The 26,534-nt window shown below is 35.1% G+C and overlaps 1 protein-coding gene across 3 annotated transcripts; it reads left to right on the top strand.

The window, feature by feature from the left end:
* The first annotated feature begins 773 nt into the window (after positions 1-773).
* On the top strand, positions 774-26,534 carry LOC129807407 (ran-binding protein 16). 3 transcript variants are annotated; one of them, XM_055856654.1, is made up of 10 exons: positions 774-971; positions 1,302-2,007; positions 8,342-9,555; positions 14,290-14,785; positions 18,635-18,846; positions 18,925-19,063; positions 19,845-19,922; positions 25,047-25,251; positions 25,344-25,463; positions 25,568-26,534. In XM_055856654.1, exons 1-10 carry the CDS (start codon positions 969-971, stop codon positions 25,668-25,670), a joined length of 3,276 nt encoding a protein of 1,091 aa, XP_055712629.1. In that variant the 5' UTR covers positions 774-968; the 3' UTR covers positions 25,671-26,534. The 3 variants fall into 3 exon arrangements, with proteins under 3 accessions (XP_055712629.1, XP_055712628.1, XP_055712630.1); XM_055856653.1 differs by having other exon boundaries at positions 18,925-19,093; XM_055856655.1 differs by lacking the exons at positions 18,635-18,846; positions 18,925-19,063.

Here is a 26,534-nt window from a genome sequence, read left to right as displayed (position 1 = left end):
AGGCCAAGTCCACTTCTTTATCAATAAATAGAAAAACCCCAAATATTAAGTGACTCAAAGACACAAATAACATATTTGGACGCTCACAAGCGACAATTAATGTGAATCACATTAAAATTTTAATGTGCAAGTGTGATAACGCCGTTAGAGAAGTGCCACGATTTGCAGTGAATTAAAATAACAAATCTCTAAATATCTTAGTTAATCTCAAATGAAAGTCGTTAACTTTTTTGAATATGACGTTCAAATTTGAGGAGTGGGAGTGAGGTAGGTCAGAATTGATATCTGCTGTAAGGAAAACATTTGAAAAATAGGGCTAAAAATTTCAATATTTTTTATTTTGTAAATTCCTTGTTCGAATTCTAAGAAACTTACGACTTAGAAGAAGGTCTATGGAGGCCATTTATGGAAAAATTTTTAAGCCGCTATCTATTTTATCTTGGAAGATATTGTATTTTCAAATTTTCAATTTGTGACTTTTTGCCCCAATCTCCCTTATACATTCAGCGAGACAGCACTGTATTTCAAGATTGATTTCATAAATTGACTCTCAATGGTAGGCAAACTTGCATAATTGTAAGTGCATAATTCCGTCAGGTGCATAAATAATCCCGAAGGACTTAATGGCGGGACTGAGTGTATTATTATGGCAGTGCATAACATAAGTTGTAATTTTAAAGAAATTGGAAGATGAAACTCGCACGAATACAATAGCTGTGAACTTTGTAACTCTTGAAGGTTTTTGGTGTTTGAAATTGTCAGGCAGCTACGAGAAAGTTCCGGTAGAGTGGGAGCAGGCGCTGCGAGCGTGGTTTATTTTCTTGTGAAACTACACGGGAGCTCAATCTGAAAGAAAGGAAAATAACGCAATTTTCTACCGTTTTTCCATGAGAGCATAGCCGAGGCGATTTCCTCGCATTCGCAGCATCACACGTAGCATCAGGTGGACGGTAGATGAGGCAGAAAAAATGGTAAATATTGCTGAGAACAGGGAGAGCTTTGGTTACTTGGGTTTGCTGGGGGTATTGCAGAAAATTGCGTGTTTGTTGTTTTCCTCAGCGCCGGAAAACACGGCGCTTCCCCTCGCATTTTGCCCCTCTGGGTTACAAATGACCATCAGCGGGCCGGTACGGGGAATTTTGAGGAGGAATGGGGCATTTGGCATGGCTCAAAGTGCCAAGGGAAGCTTTGACAGATTTTGCTTTGTATTGTACCCTGCTTTGCGGCTCCATTTTGGGGGCTGGTTTTTCTTCGGGTTGAGATTTTTCATTGTTTGATTTTTGTTTTGTTTATTTTTGCAGGAGATCCATCAATTAGAACTCGTATGCAAGGAGATGTACGAATCGACGGATCATGCTAGACGGGCTGAGGCTGAAAAGACACTGGTGGCTTTTCAGGATAGCCCAGATGCTCTCACACAGTGTCAGTTGCTCCTTGATCGTGCAGATTCGGCCTATTCGCAACTTCTGGCCGCCACGACGCTCACAAAATTGGTGTCCCGGAACATTCAGGGCCTGACCCTGCTCCAGCGCATCGATATCCGGAATTATGTGCTCAACTACTTCCTCAGCCGGCCGAATCTGCAGAATTTCGTGATACAGGCCCTGGTGACTCTGCTGGCGAAAATCACCAAATACAGCTGGTTCGATCTGTACAAGAATGAACTGGTCTTCCGGAATATTGTGGAGGATGTCAGGAGCTTCCTGCAGGGTTCTGTGGAGCACTGTATGATTGGCGTGCAAATTCTCTCGCAGCTCACCAGTGAGATGAATCCCATGGTGGAGGTGGATGCCAATCTCACCTTTACGAAGCACAGAAAGATTGCATGTAGCTTCCGTGATACTCAGCTCTACGAAATTTTCCTGCTGTCGTGCTCTCTGCTGGGATCTGCACGGGAGAACAACAAGAATCTGAATTTCCTCGATGATGCTCAGAATGGCCTGATGACGCAGGTTCTGAGACTGGCGCGGAATTGCCTGAGCTTCGACTTTATCGGCACGTCCACCGGTAAGTCTTTTTCTCTTTTTATTTATTTATTTATTTATTTATTTTTTTTTTGAAAAGTAATTTGGAAATATCTATAACTTTTCATGATATGGCAAGTTTGTATTTTCACCGCAAGGGGAGCTATTGTCCCAATACTGTAAAAAGTTTTCATATGTTATCATTTTTTGAATGAAATTTACGATTCTAAATTTATTCTATCGGTTTTTCAAAGATTCTTTACGATTAGGATTATGCCCTAGACACGCTTACGACTTTAGCCGAGAGACGGCTTATGGCCTCTACACACTAGGAGCAATTTTTGTCAAAAATTCCTTTTTTGAAGGAAATTTCCTGCAGCGTTGTAGGGGGAAACGTCAAATTTCTGTCAAAAACGCAATTTTTGACGAAAATTGCTCCCAATGTGTAGACGCCTTTAGTGGAAAATGATGGAAATGCAGTTTAACCATTATTTCTAATATAATTACGTAAAGTCGTCTCTTGGCTAATCTTCAGGTCTGTCAAGGCCCTTACAGCGCCTCTAGCTTTGTTTTGGTGAACTCTGCATGTGATAAAATATGTAGAGTAGCATATTGTTAAATCTTAAAAAAGAAATAGTAAAGTGTCCCAGCTTTGCGGAATGTTCGAATTATCCGTGAATTATCTTTTTGAATGATTTTTGGTGTATAACAGTTTATTACCGAATTAATTTATTCGTAAACGGAAAATAATTCTGAACTGGAAAATTGGCTAAGAAGCCTTTTAGAATGTTCTTGTCTTATTCATTGCCACTTGGGACTGATATAGCCAGATAAGGAATGCCAAGACCTTTCTAAAAAATCCAATTTTAACCAAATCGGTTAACTAATGACCTCTCCAAAGTAGTTTACCTTTGACTTTCACTAATTCAAAATGGCGTTTTTTCCGGTCAATTACGGAATGTTCGCCTGGACTATCTCTAAATCATAATCCGAAAATCATTGAAAAAAATTCAGTCAATTTTGAAAAAAAAACGAAAAAATATGTATGGCGGGGGGTCATCGAAGACCGAGAGACGATAACTCGTTTCGTTTGACCTCTAGCACGGGAGCAAACTTATGGTCAACTAAAAAATAATTTCCGAGAAAAATTATTGAGAAATCGGTACTTAACTGGTTCATTAGCGATGAAGACCGATGCCGTCGGATTCGAAATTTCAGTACCTTTCCAATAAATTCATATTTAATCAAATCTGTTGAAAAATTCGTCTTCCAAAGTGGTTCACCTCTGAACCTTCAATAATTTAAAATGGTGAATTTTCCGGTCATGTACAGGGGGTTGCGGGATAATGCATATCGGAATTATGCATGATGGGATTATGCAAATACACTCATGCATCTTTGTCTGAGATTTTGCTCAGATTTTTTGGAGCTCATGTAAAATCATTTTTGAAATATCACTAAATGTATGCAATTTTAGTTGAGATTCTTTACAATCTCAGCTTTTGTGGTCACAGGGGAAATCCGACCTCGTCAGATCGGGCACAAATTTTGGATGTATACACGTTTTAACACTCATAGATCACGAATATCATATGCGCCAAAAATCGATTTTCGTGGATGTCCGTCCCGTCCGGAGTACAAACGCTTCTGGAGAAAGAACGGAAAGAGATATCGTCAACTGGTTTTCGGCAAAGGTTAAATATCGATGGGCCGCTAGAAGTGGGTGATGCCAGATCCACCCCCCCACCCCCTTCCGCCATTTTGGAACACCCCCAAAATTTGTTTTCTCAATGGCTCAGCCCCTATGGCATCGATCAATCTCAAATTTTAGTATGTTATATCTGGGCCTAAGAGCTTTCAATCAATACCGAACTTAAGGTCCCCCGACCCCACTGACCCGAGCTTGAAGGGGTCAAAAATTCAAATTTCAAATGGCCATAACTAATTGTCAGAACTTGAAAAATTTTGGTCTTTTGGAAAGCTCTCGTGGAGTACTATAACCTTTGTGACACCGCAATTTCATCCGATTAAATCGAAGATACGATTAATCGAAAAATCGATTTCGAATATTTTGAAAACTAGACAATGTTTTTTCTTTAAATTTTAGTATGTTGTAGCCGAGGTCGAGACCTTTCCAACGGTGTGTCGCACTACTCCCTCGATGGTTCCTGACCCGAGCTATAATAAAAAATGTATTGACCGAACTGAATTTTCTGTGTTTATGAGGTTTATGATGCGATTTCGATGAAATTTTAGTATATATTGTATCTGAGATCGAGATCTTTCTAACGTCCCATCCGTTTCTACACCAACCCACTGTACCCGGATCCTTACTATATCCAATAGGACCGGACTCTATCTCTAATGTTTAATAACCGATTTAAATGAACTTTTTTTTTCTTTCGTTGGCCTTCTGCACTCAGACTATTTAAAATAGAAAATGACCACTGATAAGCCCAGTTAAGCTTATGGTAGCTGAGATTCTTTACAGGTGACCTCGAAATGCGTGCAACTCGGGGTGTTTGCAACTCGGAATGCGTGAAAATTCGATTCTGAATTGAATTTTGGGGGTAAAGAATCGCGCCGAGCCAATTTTATCCATTTTGACCGAGAAGAATCGTTTGCTCGACTCGATTCTTTACCCCCGGAATTCAACTTACAATCGAATTTTCAGACATTCCGAGTTGCAAGCACTGCGAGTTGCACGCATTTCGAGGTCACCTGTAAAGAATCTCAGCTACCATAAGCTTATCTGAGCTTTTTTCGAGGCACTAAATTTGAAATGTGTAACTTATGAACCGTTGGCGTTTAAAATAGGCCAAGAAATTGGCGCCAATAATATTTTGCGTATTTTATGGCGTTTCCGTATACCTACCTTATTCAAAAGAAGACTCAGAAAGTATGCAAAATATCTGTACGATCTGTACGCATAAAGCCGTGTCGTGCGTTTTTTCTCGGTCCCGAAAATATACTTAACTCCAGGACCCCCCGCTGTTACCGCAGTTTATACCTATCAAACAAAAAAATACCTAAGTCGATCCATAACCCCCGACCCGAGCTATAACGGGTCAAAGTTCGAAAATTGACCGGCCTCTATATCCGGTTCTAATTAACATTTTGAGCTAAAATTTAGGTTTTTAGTTTCGTCTCGATGAGCCCTTTCAGATGGAGGTTCAAAAAGTCACCACAGGTGGCGCTGCGATAACGTCAAAATTCATCGAAATTCAAACTGATTTTTCTCAATAACTCATTTGTGCAAGTTAATCAAATTTTACAAAATTGTAGTCTAGGTTATGAAGTTTCCAAAAAGTGGAGTGGGTTCGTTGTGGTTACAATAACTCCGGAGATATGAGGGGTCAAAGTTCACGAAATTAAAAAATTCATATCTCCGGTTCTATTTGACCGATTTTGATGAGTGAGGGCTCAAATGAAAGATCTCAAAAAATACTACAATTTTCTACAATATTTGAACTTCGTGGAACCAACACCAGGGGCGCCACAGTCGAAAAATCAATTTCAATATCACATACACGGTAAAAAATTTCGGCAGATATTTGTTCCAAAAATTAGCTCGTCCACGGACACCATAATTTTTGCCACAATCTTGTTCATTTTACGAGACTCAAAAAGATAATCAATATTAGTAACGAATTAGTTCCAAAAAATAGCTCGTCTAGTATAAAATCGTATCTCTCCTCTCACAGTCAGTTACCAACGAAACGAGAAGGACATCAAATCTGTGGCAATTTTCGTGTTACATGGTTTCACTTTTTTAATTCGAGATTCCCTTCCCCTTCTGCTGCCAGCACTCGCATATGATTTCGTCATGCACGCATCTGTATAAAACACTCTTAATTTGATTCTTATTTGATGTTCCTTATAAACTTTCGCCACTGAAATCCATCTCGACTGAAGTATAGGCCTTAACTGTAAGACAAAATCACTTATACGAATTTATTCCCGACAATGGGAACAAAAAGATTCCCCATATGAGTAACAATTTCGTTTCAAAAATTACCTTGTCCACGGACACCAAAATTTTTGGAACAAATACTCCCTCCGTTCCGAAATAAGTCGTACGTTTGACGAAAAATTAGGGATTAAGGTATGGTTTCAGAGAATGTTTTTGTTATTTGCAAATTATTTTGTGTATGAACTATCCTCCATGTTCAGGGACAATATGGGGATCTTAAGACGATGGTAAGTTGAGGAATCCTTATGTTGAATTTGTCCATTTTTCGCGTTTTTTTTTTCAAAGATCTCCGGTAGATAGTTAATTACTACAAGATGGACTGTGATTAACATTACAGGCTAGAATTTGTATTAAATTTTTAGTATCCACAAGTAGAATTCAACAGTTATTACCAATATGACATTTTTTATTGCTCAAATTTTGCAGAATTAGCAATAAAAAGAACATCCTTTTTTATGTGTTCGAATAACTGGATGCAAAATGTTGAGAAATAGGGACTTGGGAGCTTCAGCGGATCCCCCACAAGTTGATCCTGGGACCATTTATATGTTTTTCTAAAACATATCCAGAATTGAAAAAAAATCGCACGACGTGTTTTCGAGCAATCTTAAAATGATGATTTTGGAGAGGAAGGGGAGGAGTGGGGGCAAAATAAAGGACATATTAATGGTCTCAGGGTCAACTTATGGGGGGTCCCACGAAGGTCTCAAGTCTCTATCTCTCACTACTTTGCACCTATTTTAGATTGAAAACAAAACACAAAAAATAAGACATTTTTAAGACATTCGTTCCTCAAGCTACCATGAAGATTGGACCCCAATTTTAGTTCTGAACATTAACAATAGTTCCTTAGAAGAGATAATTGTGGTACACAAAACTTTTACCAACAAACTTTCCTTTAATCCCAATTTTTCCCAAACGTATGACTTATTTCGGAACGGAGGGAGTATGTTACAGATGTAGGAATAATATTTTCATAAAGAAAATGTACCAATTTGTTACTGACAGTGGGATCAAAACAGCCGAGTACAACAAATTCTATTCCAACTTTCAGGAACAAATTTGTATAAAACGAAATCAAGTCAAATTGGTAGACATTCCACTGTATCAAAACGGTCCCAAAAGAAAACTGTAACAAAATTGTAACTATATTTCGTAACAAAATGGTTAAGAAAACTTTTTTAAACAAACAAATATCTTCTCTTGGTACAAATTGATTCCAAAAAAAAAATTTGTTCCAAAATTTTGTCCAAAAGTTTTTACCGTATAGCCAAGACACAAACCATTTTTCGATTGACAGCCGTTGGTTAGCCGAGACATCAACCTTATTTCGAATGGTTTTCAACTCACTTTAGGACAGTGAAATGGTGTATTGTACGGGATATTTTTGTCACTCTCTTGCAATTTCTGATATAAAATTGTTTTATTACGCTAGTAATTTTTATCAGTGACTTTCTACCCGATCCACTGAAGATAAAGATTGTCCCTTTTTTAGCTTAGAGTAAATGTCCTAATTCAAAACCATTTCCAGACGCTTTAACTTTGACAGAAGATTCAAGACATTAAGTTCATATTTTTTCTGAAGAGAATTACATAAATTTGCTCCTTGACTCTTCTAGAATGTCACTGTTTAGTGAAAATTCTTTAGATATAATTTAAAAAATTCTTAAATACAAGAAAAATACGCGAACGTAAAATGCTTCTATTGGAAACAATTTAATCCAAATGGAGACAAGGAAAAGTTTCTAATTGGAGACAAACAGTGTATAAGTGAAACCGCGACGAAAGGCTTCCAAAACCTTGTTGAGTTGCTCTTGAGTGCAGGATTTGTTCGTTTTCCTGGCCTTTTCTCCTTTCTCATCTATAACAATAAGAAAATCTCTCCAATCATATTTCCGGGGTTTCCTAATGAAGCATTTGCAGATACTTCAGAAAAACCCTTTTTGTTCACGAAATAGGTAATTATTTCATTTGAAAACTTCACGTGTCGTTAACAATAAAGATTAGCACTTAATTTAACTAAAATTAGCCACGAATATGAATATGAATAATGTTAAACAAAACGAATGAACAACAGTCACCTTATTGTGTTTTTCATTGGAAAACGTGGTCAATCGATGAAAAATTCAATGGTGAAAAGGTAGACTTTTAATTTTTCTGAGAAATTAACAAATTAAAATTTGTGAATATGAATGGATTTTCGCTTCATTTGGAACAAAATTAACTAAATAATGAAACTGTGGTATAGAAAATATATAAATATAATAATTTAGTACTGTATTTATCATGAAAACAGAGACGTTTCCATTTGGAGTAGCAAAAAATTTCCATTTGAAGCAGTTTTTGAATTAGCTTAATTTACCCTAATTGTTGTTAGTAATTGGTGAACCTATTTGGCCAACAGATGAGTCCACGGATGAATTGTCAACTATACAGATTCCAACAAGTTGGCGTCCAGTCTTTCTCGATCTCAACACCCTAAATCTCTTCTTTGACCTCTACGACATCCTACCGAATACCCTGTCTAGTCTGGCCCTGTCGTGCCTGGTGCAGATCACCTCTGTCCGGCGATCACTTTTCAGTAACACCGAACGAGCCAAGTTCCTGGCTGCCTTGGTGCGTGGTGTTAAGAATATCCTGGAGAATTCGAAGGGATTCAGCGATCCGGAGAATTACCATGAATTCTGTCGGCTGTTGGCTAGACTCAAGTCCAACTATCAGCTGGGAGAGTTGGTGACTGTGGATTGCTATCCGGAAGCCATTCAGCTGATTGCTAAATTTACCATTCAGTCACTGCAGATGTGGCAGTTTGCGCCAAATAGCGTCCACTACCTTCTCTCGTTGTGGCAGAAAATGGTGGCTTCTGTGCCCTTTGTCAAGTCCACCGAACCCCATCTCCTGGGCACCTATACGCCCGAAATCACCAAGGCCTACATCACTTCCCGTCTTGAGTCTGTGGCTGTGATTGTGCGCACTGGCCAGGAGGATCTGCTGGATGATCAGGGCATGGTGCAGCAGCAATTGGAGCAGCTTTCCGTGATTGAACGCTGTGAATATGAGAAGACTTGTGCTCTCCTTGTGCAGCTTTTCGATCAAACTGCCAACACGTACCAGCAATTACTGTCGTGTCCGGAACCCAATAAAATCGATGTGACCATCCAGGAGGGGCAACTGACGTGGTTGGTGTACATCATTGGCTCAGTGATTGGGGCTAGGGTCAGTTTCTCCGTCAACGATGAGCATGATGTAATGGATGGCGAGTTGATATTTCGTGTGCTGCAGCTGATGAATCTCACAGACTCCAGACTGCCACAGGCGGGCTGTGTGAAGCTGGAGTTGGCTATTATGAGCTTCCTGGAGCAAGTGCGTAAGACTTACATCAGCGAACAGATGCATAAGGTGTACAAGCGACTGTCGGAAGTGTTGGGACTCAATGATGAACCCATGCTTCTGAGTGTTATCAACAGGAAAATTATCAAGAACCTAAAGTACTGGGGCGAATCGGAGCAGATCATCAGGAAGACCCTCAATCTTCTCAATGATCTATCATCGAGCTATAGCTGCGTGAGGAAACTCGTGAAGCTCGATGAGATTCAGTTTATGCTCAACAATCATACGGTAAGTTCAGTTTCTTTTGTTAATTTTTTTCTTTCAGGAATTTTGTCCGTTCGTCTGTCTGATTTGTCTATCCGTCTGACTGTCACTAGACCTAGGAGCCAAACGGTTAGAGATATCGACTTAGATCTTTAGGGGACCCCTCCATAAATTGACTGCAAGGACCATAAACATGATCATTTTTTTTATCCTCAATTTATGGCCTTTCAGATATTTTCTCCATTATACAAAAAATACTCTTCAATCATTAGGGGAAAGTGGTCTGCCTTTGAACGAAAAATGATGTTCAAAATTTGAGATTTTTTTCAGAGTAAACTACAACATGAATTTTACTTTGCTCTACACCAAAAAATTCTCTTGTTCATTGAGCTTCTAAGCTTACTCTATTCAGGACTCGCAAGTCCTCAGTTTTTCCTGGTGAGGAACTTGAAAATGTGATGTCGATATATTCAAAGGCAGCCTGCATGGTCTGCCTTTGAATGTGGTTGAGGCAGCCTTTGAATCTTAATTTTTCACTGAGAATATTAGGGCTGTAACATTAAACAGCCCATAATTGATTAGCATGAACCCTAATGCACTCAATAAAACCACCACTGTAGTCAAAAGTCATTATACAACAATATTTTTTACATTTTTCTGAAGCACTGTTTTTCACTTGAAAATTTGTAAGAAAACGTCATTGAAGTTGACAATTGTCAGTTTGAAACATCCCGGCCGGAGCAAGATAACATGCTCTTATAAGTATTTGTATGACATTCGTCAGACCAAAGTAGGAGTTCTATTCTGCTCCCGGACAGGAAGCTGTCAGATGTTTCAATGTATGGAAAGAGAGGATTCAAAGGCACACAACATTAAGATTCAAAGGCTGCCACAGAGCAACATTTGCAAACTTTTATCACCCACAAAATTTGTCTCATCTGAATCAAAATGTATTTGGAGAAATACCATCCAAGAATAACCTTCTATGACTCACAATAGAAGATTTGTTCGAAAAATTATTTTGATTATGGAAAAAACACATGAATTTTGGAACATCAAAATTACAGTTTAGAGCTCAGTTTCGTTTTTTTGCCCTAGCACCTAGAAAATAAAAGCTAGGGTCTGCATTTTTTGATGACTTGTGAGGATTATGAATAGCTATCTAATAGTTAATAGAAAAGAATTTATGCTTTAAAGAAAAATGAAAAAAATACAATATTCAAAGGCTGCCGCATTCAAAGGCAGACTACTTTCCCCTATATCGATTTTTCAAGGTCAAATGTTAATAGGGTAAGTGTGCCAAATTTCGGCATAGATGCATATAAGTACCAAAGTCCTAAGTTTGAAATGCAATATTTTTATTTCATATTGATATTTTTTGTAACTTCCTTTTCGGGAGGGTTGTGTGGAACCTTCAAGACTAGTTTATCATTTTTGTTTTCTTTAAATCACTTCCAAAAATATTGAAAAATTAATAATAATATGGACATTACTTTGGGTAGTATTCCGGCCACTATGAGTGAAATTCCGGCCACCTTTTTTCTGAACAACTTTTGTGACGCAACGGATAGAAAATTTCAAAACGTCAAGCGGAACGAGTTTAATAATTAGTTTAATACGTTTAGGGGAAGTGCTTATAATTTTGGACAGTCTGCTTATAAGCATCGAAGTTCCAAGTTTGAAGTGCGATATTTTCTATACTAATAGACATTTCTTATTACTCTCTTTTCAGAAGGGTTGTTTAGAAACTTAGCAAGCTATTTATCGTCTTATTTTTATTAAAATTAGTTTTAATACGTTTAAAAATGAATTGATAAGTAAAGGTGACCTTGGCTCTTATTTTGGACAACTTGTTTATTAATTTGTCCAACTTGGCTGTAAATTTGGACAGCTAATCCGCCTCAATAGGATGCCCATTGTTCTTCATTTGATGAACCAATCTTACCAAGTTCTCTTCCTGTTCATGTAAGGGAAACGTAGAATGTCACAAGAAGCCCGGAAACTTTCCATATCATTCATTAAAGTGAGCTGACTTCGGTGCTCCAAGTACGTGCGGATTCGCTCATTCCCTGACCTTTCCGGGAGCCTTTCAAGGTATTTCTCGCTACATCTCTTTCGTAGAGATGATGCTCCTTTGTTTCTCCAGGCATTTGTCCAACCTAGTCATCACAAAAGCTAAAACTTCACGAAATTTCGTGAGAAAAACACCTGTCCAAAATAAGAATCATCACCTCACTGGTGAATGTCTTAAAAAAATTTCCCATTTTTCACACGAAAAATATAATTCACAAGGCAAATCTCACTTCAGGTCAAATGTACAAATCATCAGTAACGTGAATCAACACAATATTCAATGAATATTCAATAATATCACTCAAAAACAGCGAACAAACTTTGTTAGTACTTCACCAAAACTAAATAAGACTGAAGTAAGCCACGAAGTTCTGTCATATTTCTCGTAAGCAATTGCTCACACTGAATTTTCAACAAAGCAATTTCAACTCAAATCATATTCAAATTTTATCGTATTTAGTGTTAAAATCTTCCAAAAAGAACAAATATTTAGATAGAATTCATTATTCATCAAATATTGGAATAAAAATCCATCATTTTAATCAATTTATTTTTAGTGTCCAATGTTATCCTCAAAGTGTCCAAAATAAGAAACTGGACAAAATTATGAGCACTTACCCTATATGACCCACAAGCCCTGAGATCTTCCGTGAAATTTGTCCTGAAGACCTGAAGAGCAGCATCTCAAATTTACGCGCAGATTCCCGTAGCAATTTGCCCTTCCTGAACTCTTCCAATGCCTTTTCTACATCATCTTTTTCATAGAAGCGATGGTTTTTTTTTTTCTGGACATTGTAGAACTCAGAAATTGAAAAAAAAATATAAAATGAATGAGAAATTTAGAAAAGCAAAAGATGTTGCCAAAATAGGCAACACTACCTCATCGGAGAGACGCTCACAAAGTATATACTTTTTTACGCGAAATACAGGATCCAGCTGGGAAATTTTACCCGAAATTTAAACATTGGCCTCAATTCTGAGACCAAGATGAAGATCAAGATCAAGAAAATTTTAAGATTTTGGTATTCTGAAATCAAAAAAACAAGATTAAGGTCTCAAATCTGTCAAATGTGTTGAAATCTTGAAATCTAAATCACAAACCGTGTGGATAACAAGATTTGCAATTCTGAAGCCAATATTTCAAGATTTCAAAACGTCAAATTTCTTGTTTTATGAATTTTCAAGATACCAACAATCTGAAGAGTTTTATACGGAAATGACTCTTGATGAGGAATATTTCTATAAGTGATGATACAAAGAGAGAATCGCTATGAAAAATACTGCGTTTGGTCTTGTAATTAAATAGAAATTGTACATATTTCTAGATGTTCGTATTGAAGTGGAACATCCTGAGAACATTTCCAAAAGAATCACATCTTGCATATGCATTTCAAGGTTTATCACACGTCACTTGTTTGCTTTGCACTTTCTGTATTCTCGTTTATGGCCTCTCATTTATTCTTTAATACGTCCTATAATTCATTTTCCTAATTTATATGGTAAAATTTCAACAAATTGAAAAGGGAAATAAAGATATTTATCAGAAGTGACGTTTCGTTAAGTGTGAAAAATCTTGGTTCTTAGCTAAGACAATTTAAGTTCCACAAATACTTCACGTCAGAATATGAAATCTTGATTTTGGAAATATTTGACAGCTTGAAATTTTGATCTTGATCTTGGTCTCAGAATTGAGGCCATTGATTCATTATTAACATAAACAGAAGCAATCTTTAATGAAAACTAATCAATTTTCATGAAAAACACCGAAGGAAAACCTTTTGCACTTCACCACAAATCAGAAGACTGCTATAAACATAATCGATCTGTCACATTTTTTGTAAGACTCTTTCAACACTGAGTTTAATTTTTACAACGCAATTTGAATTGAAATTATATCTAAAATTTAACAGTCTTTGTGTTAATACATCCTAAAATGAATAAATATTTAAAAGCAAAATGAATTCATTAACTATTCGAAGATTACATACATAATTTTAATTAATTGATTTGCATGGCCGAAATTACACTCAATGTGGCCGAAATTAGAAACTGACCGAAATTTGGCACACTTCCCCTAATGAACTAGCTAGAGAGCATATTTCTTGATCGATCTGGGAGAATTTAACATCGTTGAAAAGGTCTTTGAATCTTGTACAAGCCCAAAACGCCAAAAAACGGTTTTAATCGGACACGAAACGGTAATTTGAGCGAAACACTGCGTTTCGTTCATATTACCGTTTCAAAGTTTTCGTTCAAACTTTTCAGGGGTCCATGCAAAGAATCTTGAAAATACAATGGGGTGGCAAAGCGTCCCAGGGGTCTCAGGTTTTGCGAAATACTCGAACTCGTGACGTACATGCTATACCTCAAAAGTATTTCCGCTTCATTTACTATTTACCGATTCTGAACCGATTTAAACCGATTCATACTTCACTCAAAAGATCCCCCAAAATAGTTTTAGGAGTAATAGAATTAATTTTGGAACAAAATAATATTTATCGGTTCATTTCCGGTTCATAACCGATTTTAACCGATTTCAGCCGATTTGACCCGTTTTATAAATTACTCAAAACATTGCCGAAAATAGCTTAGAACTAATTAGATTTCAGATAAAAATTATTTATCGGTTATGAACCTCTTCATTGCCATAAATTGAAAGAAAAAAGAACGTTTGTTACTTTCCAGAGCGAACACTTCCAATTCCTGGGCACAAATTGTGATGTGTCGGAGATGCGAATGAGGAGTATGTTCTATTCGTCGTTGGGTCGTTTGCTGATGGTGGACTTTGGGGATGATGAGGAGCGTTTCTACACATTTATGCTGCCGATGACGACGCAGTTTGAGTCAATCGGTGCCATGCTGATGGACGTGAGCAATGGTTATCCGACGGATGAGGCCAAGAAGGCTCTAATTGGGCTTTCGCGGGATTTGAGGGGTTTGGCGTGTGTTCTTGGTACAAAATCAGCCTACATGATGTTCTTCGAGTGGATCTATCCTGACTACACGCCAATTCTCATTCGAGCAATTGAGCTGTGGGGTCATGATCCCACCGTCACGACGCCCATTCTCAAGCTCTTTGCCGAATTTGTGCACAATCGCTCGCAGCGGCTGCATTTTGATGTTTCTAGTCCAAATGGTGTTCTGTTGTTCAGGGAAGCATCAAAGGTCATTTGCACCTACGGTAAGTTTCAATTTACCATTCTCTTTTATTTATTTATTTTTTATATTTCTTTCGTGAAAATTTTGAAAAACTCGTTTCTTGATAACTGAGAATCCATGACATGAATATCTTTCAGTTATTTCAGCTTAAGGTATTTTCTTAAGCTTATCAATTACAGTTCTTCTTGCAATGGGGGGTCGCAGAGAAAATATAAAGTGGTTTTATCGCGCTTGAGATTTTTATTATTATTATTATTATTATTAACAAATTTATAACAAATAATTTTTGAGTGGTTTATAGCCTCAGCTATGAAGTTTCCAAAAGGTGGCGTGACTTCGCTGCAGTTGCAATAGAACCGGAGATATAAGGGATCAAAGTTTTCGAAATTCAGAACGCCATAACTCCGGTTCTATTTGACTAATTTTGACGTGTAAGGGCGCAAATTAAAGGGTTTCGCAAAGCACTACTACTTTCTAGAACATTTGAACTTCGTGGGACCAACACCAGGGGCGCCACAGTCGAAAAACCAATTTCAATATCACATAACCTCAATTATCTCGACTGTCGCTGAACCGAATTTTAATGATTACTTCGACATAATTGTAGAGGACATTTATGTCTACATTTCGTCCATACATCATTTTTCAGAAAGTGTCACAAAATACAACAATTATTTGTTATAGTTGAAGTTCATCAAATGAACACTTGGGGCGCTCTGGACGAAAAATCAAGTTCAGAAACAAACAACCTCGATTATCTCGCCTTCAGATTAATCGATGAGATCTAGTTCTATGGCAAAATTATAGAGAACATTCTGGTCTACATTTCACCCATATATCACTTTTCTGTCACTCCATCCAAATCTTTGATATTTTGGTTTAAATACAAAATTTGTATAATTTCACGAATTTGATTCAACATAACTGAATGGCGTCCCGGGCGTCCCCAAACTTCAGCTCTAAATCGAATTTGCATGCATTCCGAGTTAGCTTACGTTAAGAATCTCACCTAAAATAAGCTGATCTGAAGAGGAATTTTGTAACGCTCTGGAAATGCCATATGACAAATTGGGTTCGAATCTTAGGAGAGCTTTTTCGAAAATGCGATTCTGTAGCCGTGACATTGTCATTTCAGCTCACGTGGCATTGTCACAGAAGTCACATATTTGAGTTTTCTGGCAATTCAAATGACAATGAATTTTGTTAAACAAATCAACCAAGACGTACTGTATTTTCATAAACTCATCAAGTAAAGGGATTTCATTAAAAATTCAATAAATTGCATTTTCGAATTCATATGATATGACAAAAAAAGCTGGAATGGCATTGTCACGTTTCGAACTCACGCGTGATAATCCTACTGGAGGGGAATTCTGTAACGCTCTGGCAATGCCATATGACAGATTGGGTTCGAATCTTAGTAGAGCTTTTTCGAAAATGCGATTCTGTAGCCGTTTGAGCCATTTGAGCTCACGTGGCATTGTCAGAAGTCACATATTTGAGATTTCTGACAATTTAAATGACAATGAATTTTGTTAAACAAATCAACCAAGATGTACTGTATTTTAATAAAATCATGAAGTAAAGGGAATTCATTAAAAAATCAAGTGCTAAAAATGATAAAAATACCGAAATTTGCCATTCAAGTGTGATTCACCATGCCCATTTTTGTGAGATTTCTCACGATATTTTCGTGATACTTCTCAGAGAATGATGGTCCAGTAACTCAAAAATAATTCGGAAAATAATGTGGTCGATTTTTTTTCGTGAGTGTCACTGGTGCCCTAGGGTGAATGGTGGAAAGCGAGACACTTAAGAAAAAATTCAATTTCAAATGCATTTTTAAACTGAATAAATAATTATTTTTTACCATTTTTTTGTATCATGGGATTCTTTGACAAATATTTTAACAGAATCTTAACAGTTGTTATTAAATATTGCAACCGAATAATCGGAAAATTCACAAAAATTTAAAAAAAAATAACACATTTTGAAAAGATGAACAAAATGTTGGAAAGTTGGACAAAAACTTTTGGAAAGTTGGACATAGTGATATTAATGACAAAATATCATACAAAATGTGTAGAAAATCAAATGTTGAGGGTTTTCTCTGTATACTTGCACATTTGATGGTTATGCTAATCCCTCCTTTATGTCCGGGTAACAGTTGAGGAACGCTAATTACTAAAAACTTCCTGGACGTCCAACCAAAAAGAGGTTCTGTAAATTTCACAGACGCCTCGCGCTGTCCAGCAGTTACAGCTTTAAAGCGGATGCATTTTTTAGCACATTTAAATTCCACATTTCCAATTTTCCACTTGCTTTGGGAGTTCTGTAGAGGCTCCTATTTGCCTTTCTCCAGATGTTTTTGCGATATTTACTATCCATTCTGTCAGAAAAAGTGATCTTCGGAATCTGGAAATCTTTGAAGCCTTTTCCAGGAGATTTTCTCCTTATCAGCTACTAACTGCTGTTGCAACTATTTCTCCGCATACTTAAGGATCTTTGTCGTTCTTGTTAACATGATTTCACTGCACAAAACCACCAAATTCATTCACAAAATCAACTTTGTCCAAGATTTCATAAAACTTGTTTTGAATACAAAACGAAATTAAATCACTTTTCTATCCTTTTTAAATGTAATATTTCACAAATATTTTTTATTCACCTTTTAAATGAGTCTATGTCCTTCGATTTTCACTGCGGACTTAACAAAATTTCACAAATTATGCCGAAAAATCAAACAAAACACTTTGATAATTTCCTAGGAATTTACATAAGAAACAGAGAAAATGACAACTACCGTGTCAAGGCTATGAATATCACGCATGGAATACATTTTTTAAATTTTTCTTGCAAGTCACCCTTTGATTGTTTTATAACGGTTTTTGCATTTTTAACTTCTGAAATAATCATAAAATTAGGTTTAATAATCTTTTTTTTTTATTTATTTAATTTATTTATTTAATTGATTTATTATCAAGTTTTTAAGGAGGTGTCTCACATTCCACACTGCTTTGTCTAACTTTCCAAACTGTCTCGCTTTAGGCAAATGACCCAACTCACGAAAATTAGAGAATTTACCCCCTGGCCATTGCTGGCCAGAGACGCTGGTTTAGAAAAGACACATTGCATCTCGACACCTACCTAGTAGAGTACCTAGATGGGCCGGGGTTTGCGGCCCACACAGGACGCTGGCTTTAAGGGGATGCCAATTTTGGTATTTTTTTTTATTTTTCAGACAATTCAACTTTTCTGAATTATTTCGTGGCTTAGATTGGATCCTGACGTCCTTTTATCCTTTCAAGATTTAGCGTTAAGATAAAAAGAAGGACGACACCTTAAAGTACTTCTGAGACTTTCTGGATCGTTCAATTCCTCTCAAGGTTTTTTTTTGACACTTAAAATACATTTTTTCCTTATATTCTTACAAGATTTCGCGTTGAAATAAAAAATAGACTATAAGATTTAAAGTCAAGATTGTGTTGAAAACACGAACATCTTAAGCATAAGATGGTTCAAATTGTGTATAAAACTCACACAGTTCAAGTATAAAAAGGGAAAGTTAGTATAAGTCCGCGTTAGTATAATTCAATTAGCGTCAATTGCCGTCTTATAGATGTTGACTAACCTTATGAGCAAAATTGTTCGAAGCTCTTTCTGAGGTTTCCATCTGAGTCTGTAAGAAAGTGGCAGTCATGAAGTGAGATTGAGGTGATCGATCCGGGAGTTTTCTCAGTGAAAAAATATAATCAAGACAACAAAAATGATCGAATATTTAATGAATGAATGAATTACAATCAATTTCTTTCAGAATATCTAATCTAATTTTTGTATATATTTTTTCCCCTGTAAACTTTTCGTTTTGCAGGAAGTCGCGTGTTGACTTTGGAAGTGCACAAGAATCAGGAGTACCAGATGCGTCTCAAAGGAATGTCAGTTTGTTTTCTCATGCTAAAGTCAATTCTCTGTGGGAATTATGTCAATTTTGGTATTTTCAAACTCTACGGAGACGATACCCTGGACAATGTTCTCAACACAACAGTCGAAATGATCCTCTCGATACCTCACAATCATCTTTTGGTGAGAGGCTCTTTTCTTTCTTTCTCTTCCTGGTGTCTTACGAGCTTGATACTTTAACAATGGACTTTTTGCTTGCAGGAATATCCGAAATTAAGTCAGTCTTACTACGTCCTTTTGGAGTGCTTAGCTCAGGACCACATAACATTTCTGGCCACTCTGGAACCCCGTGTATTCCTCTACATTCTCGAGAGTATAGCTGAAGGGCTCAAGGCACTAGGTTCGATGAAATTTCCTTCTAATTTTACAGGTCAGATAGCAAACCCGAAGCAACAACAGTAATTTTTTTTGTTTAAAAATATTAATTTATTTTCTTATTTTTTTTACACGTTATCTGTTTACCTGTTTTTTTTATTTTATTGACATTTTTCTTTGAAAATAATTGAGATTTTGCAATGAGAAAAAATTTATTCAGATCTTTTTTTGTTTTAAATAAATTTTTGGTTTTGATTTTTTTTCTTGCCTTCAAAGTAAAGAAAAAAAGAAAAGAAAATTAAGATGAAAGATATAAAAAAGCAAAATCACAATCATTGAAGAAATGTTCTGTGCATGAAATATTAGTTCTCAATGTCTTGACAATCCCTCAATGGGGTGATACAACTTCAGAAAGAATATGAAAAGAAAAAAACAAAGTTATTGACAAAGAAAAGAAAAAACTTTTCCGCTTCGAGGGTTGCACTGACTTGCAATTCTTAATTAAGCTTATGTTCTTTCCTTCATTCTACTAATACCATTTCATGTTTTCCTTATTAACTTTCCTTTGTCTTGAATTTATTTCACATTGATTTCTGCTTTCATGTGCATTCCTCTTGCGGTAAAATAGAGAAGAGAGAGAGAGAGAGAGAGAAAGCTTGAGGGAAAATGCCAAAATTCTTCTTTTGTGCTTCTACCCGTTGGCTTTATGTTCTTTCTTTTCTATCAATCAAAGTCTCTGTAGAAAGGATTTCTCTATAGAGTTCCTTTCTGTTCAGGGATTTATGTGTCTTTTATTGTCTTTGCAGATACAATGGTTTGCACAGGATGCTGCTCCACATTGGATCACATAGTTTCGTATATATTTAAACAACTTGCAAACAAAGGTAAGGAAATTGTCAGGGATTTTTCAATGGGAAAAAGAATGTTTTATTGGATGAACGAGTGCATTATCGTGCTTTTTTTTTAGTAAATCTAGAATTTATGCTTTCTTTATGGTTTCAATACTCAATTGTTTTAAAGTATAAGAAAACAGTATACACTGAGAGAAATCCGAAAAAGTTAAAATAACATTCCGGAAATGTTAATTTTACCTTGCAGTATTGATCCGAAATCGGTGTAAATATTACCCTTTTTAGGTGTATTAGGGGTTAAAGTTACCCTTTTTTATGTTAATTTTACCCTTAAAAAGGTGTAAAATTAACATTAAAAAATGTTGATATATTTTTACACCTAAAAAGTGTTAAAATTATAAGGAAAAAAGTTAATCGCACCCCCATTTTTTCTCAGTGTACTTATTTCCACTACTGGTATAAACGTCATAAAAATCAATTTTTAACCAAAAAAAAATATCATTAATAATTCAAAAGATTCATCAATAATTTATTAGAAGTTTTCATAAATTTATTTTTAATGGATTGCCTATTTGGAGTCGGTATTTGACCTGGTAATTCAGCTCCACCCGTAAACAATTTTAGGTCACGCCCCATTTAGAAACTATGCTTAGAGTATTTTTGATTGATCTGAATTCGTCGATAAAAAAATACTACGATATTTTCAAAGGAATTTATTTCAAGCATTTGAAACTGGAGACAGCTTTAAGGGTTTACCTTTCGGTAAAAATAGACCACGCCCCTTTTAAGACTTAAGGAGTTATTAATACTTATTTTTTTCATTCCTCGTGGTTACAGTGTCGGCCAAAAGTTTCTTGACAAAGTTATATTCGAGAAATCAGGTGGAAATCTTCCTTTAACTTTTTCTAACTTGCTATTTTAACCTGAATTCTAAAGTATGAAAAATACATTATTTTATTATTATTTATCATCACTTTTATGCCCAATGCACAATGACTTTTGTTTTGTAAAAATGTCTTCAAAATTTCCTATAAGTGTGAGCAAGATGACTAGATCTATATTTAACTCATTCTCATAAGAAATTTTGAAAACATGTTTTCAAACTTAAGTTATTGTGCACTAGGCATTATATGCATAAATTGAGCATTACAAACTTAAGAAATATACAAAGCCAAAATTTCTCTCTCAAACGACATACACTAGATCCCGGCATTATGCACATTTTCGGGACCGAAAAAAAAGCGTGAAATGGCATTACGCATCGAGAAAATTTGCATACCCTCAAGGGCTTTCTTTTGAATAAATCGGCCGTAGAACGAATTTTGCGCGGAGTAAAAGAAGTTCAAACAAAAAGATTCAACTGTTTAATAGAAATGCATTAAAAAACAGTACTTTTTGGCCAGAGTTCTTCAATAAAGGGTTAGAATATTTAAAAAATTTACTTTAATAAAAGAAATTAAAGTTTTAATCTGAAAAAGAAGCACACTGTTTTCAAATTTCCCGCGTCGCAACATAGTATACATTCAGGCGTATTTCAAAAAAGATTTCGTAAAATGACACCCAATGGTAGGCAAACTTGCATAATTGTATGTGCATAATTCCATCAGGTGCATAATCCCGAAGTGTATAATGCCGGGACTGAGTGTAACTTTAAAATATATAGTAAATGGTTGCCATGATGTTTGTTACACATTTGACCATTTTGAGTAACTTTTTCAAATGTGTCAACAAACTTTTAGCAGATGAAAAATGATCAACTTTGGGAAAAAATTATTTTTGATTTCAAATGAAAATTTTGTTTTGAAATAGGGTGGAATCACCAGTTCTCGCCAGTGCCCCACTTCTCGCCACTTACATTGAAATCGCTATTTTTCGCAATTTATGAAATAAATGAGTCGCAATTTTTTTGTATTGTTTTTGCTTCTACGCATAGAATCGAAAAATAATAATTATTCGTTTTGGATTCACGATTTTGATCACTGTTTAGAGCAATATTTTAAGCAAGTGCATCGAATCCAACATCTCTTACCAAATGTACTAAGTGTCGTCAAATTTTCATCAGGCCAAAAATACCTATTTGGGTAAATAATTTGTCTATTGAATATTTAATTGCACTTGTGGAATACATAAAATTTGTATTTAGTCAATTAATATTTCATTTTATATTATTTTTGTATAAAAATGAGGCATGGCGAGAAGTAGTAATATTCTGGAATTGATTTTACCACCTGTCGCCATATCTTTTCAATAGGCGACGCTAACTTCACTTCGTACATTCTCAGTTGTCAAATCTGCATTGTTTACTTTCTGCAAAAGCCCCATAATTTGATTTCTCAAATAAAAGTGAAGAAAAATCATTTAAAGAGAGTAATAATAAAGTGATCACAAGGAAAGAGAAATGGTGAATGTATTCTTTTCATAGCATTGCCTAAAATAACCGAGTGTGGTTCTTTTCAAGTAGGTGGCGAGAAGTGGTTACAAATTTTACAAAACTGGCGAAAAGTGGTAAAAAGTGGCGACGAAATGGTTATTTTTGCATTATTAATAAAAATCAGTTTTTTAAGTAGTCCAGCGTTATGTTCTAGGATTATTGTTTTCACGTATCTAGAGCCAATACATCTAAGTAACTTTGTGTCAAATTTGACTTATCTTGTAACAAGGATTCAAAAGTTATGATTAAATGAATTTAATTTTTTCCTAAACATGGCGATAGCCGGTTATTCCACCCTACTTAAATAATATCTGTGGATTACAGGTGACTTATTTGGAAAAAGAAAAATTAAAAAAGTCATTTTTTAATAACTATTTTGTCCATCTGGTTTCTCGAATATAACTTTGTCAACAAATTTTTGCCCGATACTATACAGTGGCGACAAGATAAATAGCACACCTTCAGCGATTTTCCTATATTGAAGTTTTATGATAGAATATCAATCTTTATACCTGATTATGCTTTATTTTTTGAAAATATAATGCCCTTTATAAATAAAAATAATTCTTTAATATTTGTATCTGTTAAACCCATGTGTTTTGTCATTTTATGAGTTTAGGTATAATTCGTGCGGCCAATTTAAATATCACACTTTCATTTTCCTCTGAAAATATTACCTGAAATTTACTTTTATTTTAAAATTCATTATATTTCTGTATTTTTGATCATTTGTAGGCATTAGAACTGAAAAATCATATAAATAGAGCTTTTGGTGCACATTTCCAGGCTTTACGTAAAAGAGTTTAGGATAACTAAGTTTTTTTTTTGTAAATTATATTGTTCAAGGAAGATAACCATCAATTCAATAATTCACGCAAAAACTCGAAAATTTCGAGAAAGAACTACGACTTCTAGAGAAGATTCTGCCATTGTTCTTAAAGTAAAACTAAATAAAGTAAACAAAATAAAGGATAAACTAAATAAAGGAACAATTTGAACAAAAATTTGAAAAAGTAACTCCTATGAGCATTATTAAAAGTCAATCATGTAAAAATACCCGGTTTAGAAGTGTTGCCAGACGTACAGAGTTAGTATCCAAACGAAACCGTATCTGTTGATTGATTTTTGTTAAAGAACATATGCAGAAGGACATGTAATTCCGGAATAATATTCTTTGAGCCGATGTATTCCTGTTTAATATCACAGGATATGACATAACAAAATATTAGATGTCTCAAAAGTCAAGAATTCTGTCCTTGATACATAATTAAGAACGTAAAACTTAGCGGTGGCAATTTTATAGTATGCGGTTACTTTTTGCGAAGTGGCGTATGGTCTGTATATGGAATATTAGCCAATATAATCAAATGTGTTTACAAGGATATCTTTGGACAAAACATGTACTTCAAAATCGATAAGAATTTGATTTTAGTTTTTAAGTTTTCACCAAGCTAATGATCCCAAACACATTGGCAAGCCTTTTTAAAACTGGTTCAATAAGAACAAAATTGACTTTCGGGAATGGCCAGGACGGTCTAAGGACCTTAATCCTGTTGAATTTAATGAGAATGTTTTTTTTTTTTAACTTTTATATAAATTCGTTAAGATCGGTGCAGAAATGTATCGAACAACAGAATTTCCTCAAGGATTTTTTTTCAAAATGATTTTCTTCTAAAAGATCAAATTTATGCAAATTAAATCAAAAATTGGATTTTTAAAAGATTATTCTAGAAAACTCTTCTTTGGATTGGAAAAACGTTTCTTTGGGGGTTAACTCTTTAAGGACGAGTGGGGCACCGGTGACTCAAAAATAAAATTTTTCCTACGGTCTTCTTAAAATATGTTTTAACTCGTAAGAAGTCGGAAAAAATGACCCTCTTTTCCTTAAAGGGTTAATCATCCAAAAATATTCTGTCAAATATACTCCAAAAATATCAAATTTGGCCCTTAACCCTTTAAGGACGATTGGAACACCGGTGTCCCATAAAGAAAATAAGTTTTCCTGACTACCTAAAGTTATTCTTTTTAATATTTATACATAATTCCAAAGTAGAAGATTAAGTGAATCTAGGATATTTTTTGCAAGTCTCCAGATATTTGCTATAAAGTAAATATTTAAGCTTAAAAATGACGTATTTTTAAATTCTAATATTGAAAAATTATTTTAATTATTTTTTATACTTACAATTTTTTTTAAGCAAAACCGTTTTGGAAAAAGAAACTACAATACTCAAACATAATATTTTTTATTAGAGTGAAAATGATTATTCATTGGTATAGTCATAAAAATTACTTAAACTTTTAGGCTATTTTTGTCCCTATGGCTCGTAGAGGTAAAAAATGTATCGCACCAGACTCTGTTGGATAGTCCAATGTCAGATATAAGACGTTTCATTAATTTTGTTTATCGGTTAAATTTTTATTGTTGATTTTCGGTCCATAAATAGTGTCTCGTCGTTAAAGGGTTAATAAAATCCTGGCTACGCCCTTGAGGGGGCGTGGCCTAATTTTTCTTTTTCTCCCTTTGGATTATATTATTGATCATGGTGATTTATTCCGAGATTTCATATAAAAACACAGTAAAGGAATTTGTGTATTAAAAACAGAGTTGAAATTACTTAGTTAAAAGATTTGTTTCAAAAAGTTTTTTTTTGGGGCCGGGGCTTATAGGTTTTTTTTAGGATTTAGTTGGTAAACTTGAGGTCAATGGCTCTTTTGTATTTTAGTTTCAACATTCCCTGGAAAGAAAATTCGTCGTGAAGTGGCTGCCCAGAATGATACATTCTTGAAGGTGATGGAACTGCATCCGGAGATACTGCAGAACATTCTCTCAATCCTCCTCAATATCATCATCTTCGAAGACTGTAGAAATCAATTTTCAATGTCTCGGCCACTTTTGGGTCTTATTCTACTCTATGAAGACTATTTCAGGTGCTGATTAAGCAAAGTTATTTTCCTTTTGTGGAAAAATGTCTCTAAAGTGTTCTTCTTTTCTCGTTTTTCTTTTTTGTTTTTTGCTGCAGACAACTGAAAGCTAATATAATCCAGAATCAGCCCATTGATAGGCAACAAACAATGGCTCAGTGGTTTGATAATTTGATGGATGGCATCGAGAGGAATTTACATACGAAAAATCGTGACAGGTTTGTGAAGAAATTTATTTTGGATGAAATTGTAGGATAAATTTTGTAATGTGATGCGGATTATTATTTTTGTGATGTTAAAAAATGTTCTTATTTTGCCGTAGATTCACGCAAAATTTGTCACTGTTTCGACGCGATATCAATGATTTACTGAAATCGTCCAATTTTGCGGGAATTTCCTCCATCAGTGACATGGTCGTTTCCTAGTGTTCTCCTGTCCGTGATGAGAATCCCTTCTGCTGGATTAGCTCCAATGTGGTGTACTTGTGAAGCCGGAAAATAGATCCAACCATAATGTTTTGGGTCTAATACGCAAGTTAGTTTAAATGAGAAAAAGATAAAGAAAAAAAATCATTACAATTTTTGATTGAATTGTTACATTTAAGAAAGTTAAGGAAGCTCTTTTTTCACAAATTTGCATTTTCAAAACGTGCCCATTTCTTTAATTCTCCTCCATTAAAAAAAAACCAAAATTGAAAATTGTATCAAATTCTTTTTAGGAACAAGAAAAAAATGAAAGAAAATATTCAACAAATTCCCCATTGATGTTCACTGTGTAAATGTTCTCTTTTTTTTAAAAAATTGCCATTGGGTGGAGATTTTTTCTGATGAATGATACGAATGATTTTTTTGTGTGGGTGATTGAGAAGAAATTCGATGTTTTTATTAGGAATTTAAAAAAAAATCATTAAAGGTGTTTATGTTCATAATAAAAGTAAAAAAAAAAAGAAAACGTGATGTGAATGAATGAGAAGATATTTAACAGTTTAAAAGAAAAATTAACAAAATTTTAAGAAAAAAATCAGCAATATTTTGTAAAGTAAGAACCGTTCATTTCCCCCTCAAAGAAAAAAAAACACACATCCACCAAATTGTAAAGAAAAAAATAGCTGAGATATTTCAGAACATAGTAGAATATATTTTTAGTGCGAATGGCGAAAAAATTATCACATAAAAATGTTTTCTTTTTTGTAAGGAGAAAAAGGCAAAAACAAACCATTATTTAGGAGGATTTACAGTGAGAATCGAAGAAAATAAACGTGTAGTGATTGATAAAGTTTCATCTAAAAG

The sequence above is a fragment of the Phlebotomus papatasi genome, chromosome 3 (genome assembly GCF_024763615.1).
Source record: "Phlebotomus papatasi isolate M1 chromosome 3, Ppap_2.1, whole genome shotgun sequence".
NCBI classification, from domain to species: Eukaryota; Metazoa; Arthropoda; class Insecta; order Diptera; family Psychodidae; genus Phlebotomus; species Phlebotomus papatasi.
Note: the sequence above shows the minus strand (reverse complement) of the source record. Positions and strands in the feature narration are given on the sequence as shown.